The sequence below is a fragment of the Apis dorsata genome, unplaced genomic scaffold (assembly GCF_000469605.1).
Source record: "Apis dorsata unplaced genomic scaffold, Apis dorsata 1.3 scaffold_169, whole genome shotgun sequence".
NCBI lineage: Eukaryota > Metazoa > Arthropoda > Insecta > Hymenoptera > Apidae > Apis > Apis dorsata.
In genome coordinates, this window is record NW_006263457.1 from 1,196,803 (window position 1) to 1,204,653 (window position 7,851).

The 7,851-nt window shown below is 39.6% G+C and overlaps 1 protein-coding gene across 9 annotated transcripts in view; it reads left to right on the plus strand.

Annotated features, from left to right (window-relative positions):
* Positions 1 to 2,035, plus strand: part of LOC102673940 (whirlin) — a 92,654-nt gene extending 90,619 nt beyond the window's left edge. For 5 of the 9 annotated variants that reach the window (XM_031509700.1, XM_031509696.1, XM_031509697.1 and 2 more), the window contains 3 exons: positions 841 to 1,161; positions 1,394 to 1,472; positions 1,550 to 2,035. In XM_031509700.1, the coding sequence (XP_031365560.1) occupies positions 841 to 1,161; positions 1,394 to 1,472; positions 1,550 to 1,692 (543 nt within the window). In that variant the 3' untranslated portion in view covers positions 1,693 to 2,035. The remainder of the gene's footprint in view (positions 1 to 840; positions 1,162 to 1,393; positions 1,473 to 1,549) is intronic. The other 4 variants (XM_006614081.2, XM_031509701.1, XM_031509702.1 and 1 more) reach the window with 1 other exon arrangement.
* Positions 2,036 to 7,851: the final 5,816 nt, after the last annotated feature.

Below are 7,851 nucleotides of genomic sequence, written 5' to 3' on the forward strand. Positions count from 1 at the left end.
TTATATTTATATTTATTTTTATATATATATATTTTATTCATACTGTTTTTTTTTTTTATTCCTGTCACGATGTTGTGATACGATTGCATATAGGTAACCGGGAGAGATGTGCACCGTTGTGGAGAAGAGATACCCGGTAGGCGTTGCAAGTTGGAATGTGAAAAGAGAATTTGGTGAAACTTCGAATAGATGATATTCATCCTATGTGTAATAATATTGAAAAGTATCGCATCGAATTACATTTGTATAAATTTTTATTCGTGATTGTATGGAGGTGTATGTACACTCTTACACTTCGCACGAATCGTGGTCAGGAAATGTTTCGAGGCGCAAAATAACAGTCGTTATACGTAGATTACCTGTAATGGTAACGTGTTTCTCGTCGAGATAATGGTGAAAACTTCCCGTGTTACCAACTTTACAGACTACCAGGACTCCCTTCGACTACAGCGTGCACACGAACTTGTCAGCATCAGCCTCCTTAGCTCTTGTGTGCTGTCATCGTGCGTGTTCGAGGTGGCTTTGACGGGCTGCGTGACAGTTAACCGTGATTCAAAAAAACGCTTTTCTTTTTAAATTTTACCTGTTCGAAACGCACGTGTAATATAAATAAAATTGGACAAATCGTTATCGTTATCGTTTCAATGGCAAATAATTATTGTAAAATAATCGTAATCAAAATTACTAATGAATCAAAAGTAAGCGTTGAAATTCGGAGAAAGGAAAACATTTCAAGAAACAAAGGAAGAATATAAATGGAATATTCGATAGACTGTCACGATGCTGCAAGGTCGACCGGAAGCGAGGCCGGGTTCTCAATTTCCGCCGAATGAAACGAAGCTGTGCCCGTTTCAGGAACTCGCGCAAAAGCTCTCGCGGAGCTTCGACATGCAGGAGGCTCAGCTCCTCGAGGAGGGTGGTTCTGGTGCCGCTACAGCGGGTGCTGGGGGTGCGGGTGGTCCGCCGCGAAGGCATCACAGCGCCCAGAGATTGACCAGGAGCGAAATATCTGAAAGAAGGGAAGAGGACGGCGCGTTGGTGGTCCCCGATCACCAGGGCAACCTGAGGATCACCGTGAAGAAGACCAAGTCGATTTTGGGCATTGCCATCGAGGGCGGTGCCAATACCAAACATCCACTGCCCAGGATCATCAATATACACGTAAGAAACATTATTCCTTCTTACTTCCTTCGTTTGATAATTCAAATTTCAAACGTAGAACGTAACAACGAGAAAGAAAAAAAATAATTTTGATAAAATTTTTACGATAAAAAATTGCAATCCAAGAACTTGCAAATTAAAAGGAATCTTCAATAAATGAAAATGTCGAGGCAAATATTTATAGTCCGAGAAGAAATTATTAAGCTTAATTAATCAATCGACGTATTGACAGGATAATGGGGCAGCTTACGAGGCCGGTGGCCTCGAGGTCGGTCAACTGATCCTAGAAGTCGATGGACACAAAGTGGAAGGTAATTACCTTTCGATTAAACTTACGAATCGTATAAATTTTAAAATTTGAACGATCCATCCGATGTGTCGACGACAGGTCTCCATCATCAGGAGGTAGCAAGACTGATCGCGGAGTCGTTCGCTAGGCGCGATCGCAACGAGATCGAGTTCCTGGTAGTGGAGGCGAAGAAGAGCAACCTGGAGCCGAAGCCGACAGCGCTGATATTCCTGGAGGCGTAGCAGGAATCTCCCACCTCCGAGCCGGAACCACCGTAGCCCAACCTGACCAGAGCTCGGCCCGCGACACACTTGGAGCGTCGTCGACGCTGAACCGACGTCATGAGAAGCTGAAGAGATCGATGATGGACCAGGAAATCGATCATCAAGCTCGTCGCCGATCGAAAACGATGCGGAACGAAGGGAAATCGACGAGAGTTAGGAGGACGACGAGCTTGCTCTTCATCTTCATCGAACGCTCCCGATTCGACGGTCGAGCTAATCATCGGTCAGGTGCTAATCGAACCTGGCCTTGGTGGTGGGAATTCTCCAGAGGAAGAATAATAAAAAGAGAGATAAAAGAGAAAATGAAAGAGATTAAAAAGAAACGAGCCACATGGGGGAGGGGGGACAGAAAGAAGATGTTGGGTGGCGAATGAAACTCGATTAGCGAGTCAATTGGATGATAATTAACGCGTGATCGTCGTGATTCGCCTCTTTGTTGACGAGCCTTAGGGCTAACGGGACTGGCATTGAAAGCTTCTAACCTTTACCCGTGAAGCTGTGTAACGAGAGGTGGCTCCGACGAGATGAGAATCGTTCGACGAGGAATAAACGTGGAAGATCCGATGAAACACAGGAGTACAAAGGAAATATAGTTGAAGATGAGATCTATTATAAAGGAAAGACGCTATGAGTGCGAGGATAACGTTACATGGGAGTTGGAAGATTGACTGTGCCAAACTATTAAGGATTGTTTCGCGTATATTAATTACGATACCTTTAATCCTAACGAGATTCAATCAGAGACTCTCAACCAGAGAGTAAGAAAAGATTCACAAGTACGAGGTACCATTTGTGGGATCCTGAGTGCTACGAACTTGTGCTAACACCTCACGATGGCGGTGTTACGTGAACGCTCTCGGATTATGCTCGAAGCAGAACACGATCACGAAGAAAGGTTTTCACGTGCACGAGTCGAACGTGCCACGATTATGAGACACACGTGAGACACGGTGGTTCACTGTTGACTAAAATACGTTATCGAAGATCCTATGGACGGTGTCGTCGGTCAGGATTTTCGTCGATTCAATTCCTCGTTGGCTTATTTAGCGGCGGTGATGACAATCGGTGTCGAGAAAAAAATTATAATTTCAAACGGATCCATATATACATATATATATGTATGTATGTATATATTTAGTGCTATTGTCTCAAATTTCAAGTTTTCAATTAAAAATATTTTATTTCTAACCTTAAATTTTAAGCCTGTTAGAATCTTCGACTGCAGATGCCCGAAACTCTATTTTTGCACATAACCTAGATAAGCGTTAGTACGAAAGTAAATCAACAGGCGGCGTTGCATGCAAAGATGCAAGAGGAGCAAAATCGACGAAAATCCGAATCGAGGAGAGGCAGAGACTAAACATAGACTTATTATTGGGAATTGTTGAGGCTTAACAAAATATATTATATATACACGTATATTATATGATAATATTATTGACTATTGTAGTGGAATTGCAAACTTGTACCTACCCGATCGCACCTCGCTCGCCGACTTCCGGTCGCGCGGTCGGTTATCGTGAAGAGCGCGCAGAAGGGAAAAACGGAGAGGATTCTACTAAGGATAATTGCGATAATATTTTCAACGAATTAAAAAAAAATAAAAAATGAAAAATGAAAAAAAATAGACAACGCGTAGTTAGCAATGAGCCTGATCGTTCGAATTTTCGAGGGGTCGCGGACGATCGCGGCAAAAGTTTGTGAAAAATTTCTAATTCAAGTCGTGGTCCGAGGAAAAGAAAGAGAGAAATAATTTTTCACGATGCGCGAAATTAATTATCATTCGACGACGAGATAATCGTAATTGCTTTACGTAGTCGAATCGCGATAGTGGAAATAGCGTTGTTGAAAGCGACGATTCCTTTCTATTCGAACCGTGCTCCACGCTTGGAAAACTCGAGCGCACTGTATTTTTCATACAAAGATATCTCGGGCTTTTTCACTTCGTGGTCTCGTTGTGGATCGCGTCGATTTAGACATTTTTTACGATGAATCATATAGAGGAGGGAGGGGGAGGGAGAGAAGATTTTTCTAAATGAATGCAATTTGTATCTTTATTGTACTCGATGTGATTCTCGAATTTTTCGATCGTGGCGCACGATCGCGTCGATTTCACCGGTCGTTAATTGGAAAAACAAGGAAGATAATTTATTACGTGAGTTAGTAGAGCGGTTCCTATTAATTTCATTTATTTAAATATTATAATTTTTTCGTATCCATCTCAGGATAAAAATGATTCATGATTTTTTTAGAGATGGAATTTTATTTCGCTCGTTTCATTGAATAACAAGAAAGTAGAATTCGTACGTGGTTTGCGTTAATGGAGAAGGGAAGAAAGTAGAATTAAATTTCAAATTAAGTAGAAAGTTTGATTTCCTATGATGGAAAACAAAAAAAGAAAAAAAAAGAAAAAAAGGAAAAAAAGAAAAAAAGAAAAAAGGAAGATCGGTTTCAGGAACTGGTTTGTTAAGAACGTGTTTCGCCAACTATTTAAATAACGTAATTGTTACCGCAATAATTACATTTACATAAACGAGTAGTAGTATTAATAATTATCAATTCGTGAGTATAACGTAGCGAACGTTGTTGTAAAAGTAAATGGTTATACGTCTTGTTTAATATATCTACCTGTTACCAAGTTAAATGTAATTTTACTAGTAGTGTGTATAAGTTGAATATCGATGAGTCCACGAGTCGTTTTATCGAATAAAACCGATGATCGTCCGCGATTTTGCTCGCTTTTAAAGAGGAAAAAAAGAAAAAAAAAAAAAGAAAAAAAGAAAGATAAAAAGAAAATAAAAAGAAGTAAAAAAAGAAAAAATCGCGAAAAAAATACTGTGCAAGCTTAAATAATTATTATCGCGTATGTGTAATAACAGCAGAATCGGAAGGCGAGCCGATGAGAGAAAACGAGAGGCATCGGTGATTCAAAGATTCGAAGAAAAAGGTTTCTTTCCAATTTTTGATAATCCCGTGTTATTTATGAATGTGTTATTTAACTTCTGGAACTTCTCCTTAAAAAGATTCTTCTATCTCGATTCTTTGTAATTCCAAGGTTAAAATTTTTTAATTTTCAATGAACGATCAAAATATATTATTGAATGAAAATAACGTTAACTATTCTTAAAACGTTTGAAAGGAAAAAAATACATTGAATTTTTTAATCGTTGGTGTAAACTAACCAAGAGAAAAACGTTTTCAAACGGTGATGTACCTGGATGCGTGTACAACGTATTCCGGTAAATGTGCCAAAGAGTAAAAAAGGACAGAGAAAAATCAAGAAGAGAAAGAAGAAGAAACACGGCATAAAAGTCAGGAAAGTTGTGAAAACGATCGTAGATGGGAATCATCTGTCGTGTGGACGAGCAAAGAAGAAACGATTCAAAAAAGAAAAAGAAAAAAGAAGAAGAAAGTGTTTCGTTGCTGATGTGCACTTGATTTGTTTTCTTCGTTATTTTCTAGCGCAAAAGTGCAATTGTAACCGCTGTCTCGAGACGACTGTAGAAGAACGACAAATGAGAAAAAATAAAAAAAAAAAAAAAGAAAACGAAGAAACGACGAAAACAGTAAACGCGGCTGGCTGCTTTTCGATTAAGCGTACATACAAAACTAAAAAGATACCTCGTGTATTAATGTTTCTTCCTGTTTTCGAAGCGAATTTTTCTAACGCAGCATCCTGAAAAAAAGAGACACAAAGAAGAAATAGAAAAAGATAAAAAAAAACAGCGAAACAATAATCGACTCTGTCGACAATTATATTAAAAAAGAATAAGATAAAGATGAAAGAGTAGGAAGATCATGGAAAGTGGGGCGCGAAAAGAAGAAAAGGGGATGATTATTTTTGTAAAAATGCCTTCGATGCAACGCAATCACAGGAGCGATTCGAAGATCTCAGCTGACATATCCGACAATGCCTTACCGCTTTGAAGAAACGAGAAGAATAAACGTGAACAATGAAAAAAAGAAAGCGAACCGATCACGATCGAGGAAAATCTCGCTTAAACTTCTCTCAACTTGATCAACTCCCCGTGGAAACGAAACGAGGAACCAGCGGCGAGCGATTTTTTTTTTCCGATCTTTCGATTTTGCTTAACGATCCGATGCGACGTTGATTATCTTTCTGGTCGAGGAGTTATGTAAAACGAGGAAAGTGGGGAAAAACTGGTTCTATCGATCTCTATTCGAGATGAATAAATTTTCCAGCGTTGTTCGATGATCCATTTTGCTCGAATTTTGTAAAATCGAATTTTGCGAATCGTATTATATATCGATCCTCAAAGGAAAGGATTTATCGATCAAGTTGTTCTCCTTCTCGTCGATAATAAGTGGCTTTTGAAAAGAATTCTCCAAGCTTCCTTATTAAAAATTCGTCTAAAAATTTAGAGATAAGAAATTTTGAAAGAATATTGTCTTTCCTTTTTTTTTATTTCACCCCGATAAATTGATTGACTTTCAATTGAGAACGTAATCGGTAAGTTTTTTTCATCGGATTTGTAACGAAATATATCCAAAAATAGGAATGGAAATGGAAACATTTATCGTTTAAAGACTGCCAAACAATTACCACGTATATTTAACGAAGCTATGTTATCTTGCAAGGTGTACGCTTCACGGTCGCTGATCCCTCCCTCCGATCCCATCGAGGCAAGAAGAGAAAACATGCATCGTCGCTAGCTATTTTTCCACTCCCAAGTTCCCTTTATTCGTCTGGCAGACGGAAGTTTCGAGCGTACGTGTCTCAAGGAAAACTGTCGCTCTCGGTTGATCGCTTTCCAATTCTCGAAAAAGAGCAGCGAAAGAGAAAGGCAGAATGCATTCGTACCAACGAAGACCATCGTGATTCCCCTTCGATTCCACGATCTATCAATCTGTCTACGCATCGATTCAGAATTATCTATCGACTTTTTTCTTTTTTTATTTGATTCGACGATAAATTTTGATGGAACGAACTTGGAGATGATGATTTAATGTAAACGAAAATCGAATCAAAATCGGGTGACGACGATCGATCACAATTTTAACGACGACGATTTTATTCTCAGGGAAAATCGGTTTCGTTACCGATTTCCGGTAAAACAGATCGAGCGATCGCGCTTAATCCAGCGTCGATGTCTCCGCGTAGTCCGTGCTCTTCTCGCCACTTTGACGTTTTCTTTCTGTCCAAGATATTCGACCTTCGATTTGTCTTTGCTTCTTCCGTCTAATTTGACAAACTAAGTTAACGTTGTTCGAATATTTGGAATTGATCTTTTTCGATCTCGAGGAAAACAAAATTATTGTTATTACAACGAGGCTGATATCAATATATATTTGATCATTTTCTAGAAGATTAATAATAATTATTACTCGAGAATTACACGTTCAGAGATACAGACACTGCTCGATACAAACGATCCCTCAATTATTCTTTTCTTCTTTTTTTTTACGAGAAAGAAGATTTAATGAACCAGTTTCTGCGAATAAAATTACTATGTATAATTGTATATAATTTAAAGTCACTAGAGAGATGAAAGAAAATTACTTCCAAAGATTCAGATCCAACGTCCCCAACGGGCGAACAAACCACGAAACGATTAATCGGCGATCGATTCGAATCAATCAATTAGACCTCGAAGGGGAAGCAAGAAAGCAATCGAGCAAAACCAGTCGCGATAGATCGTAGATGTATCGATTAGAGGAGAACACTTTAGACGAGACACAAACTGGGTCGCGTCCACGAGAACCTTACATTATTTAAAATAATAGCGTTGGGCCCGCTGTGTGAGGGCCTGTCACAAAAAATTGCGCGTGTCGCGAAATCGCGGGTCGCGCTGCACAGTGAAGAAAGAGCGTCGTAATCTAGAAAAGAGCGATTTATTTTTTCAACGAACAAACAGAAACAAAAGAAAGAGAGCGAGAGAGAGCGAGAGAGAGAGAGAGAGAGAGAGAGAGAGCGCGCAAGAGAGAAAGCGAGAGAGAGCGAGAGCGCGCGAGAGAGCGAGAGAGAGAGCGAGAGAGCGCGAAAGAGAGAGGGAGAGAGAGAGCGAAAGCGCGAAAGAGAGCGAGAGAGAGCGAGAGAGAGAGAGAGAGAGAGAGAGAGAGAGCGAAAGAGCGAAAGAGAGAGAGAGAGAGAGAGAA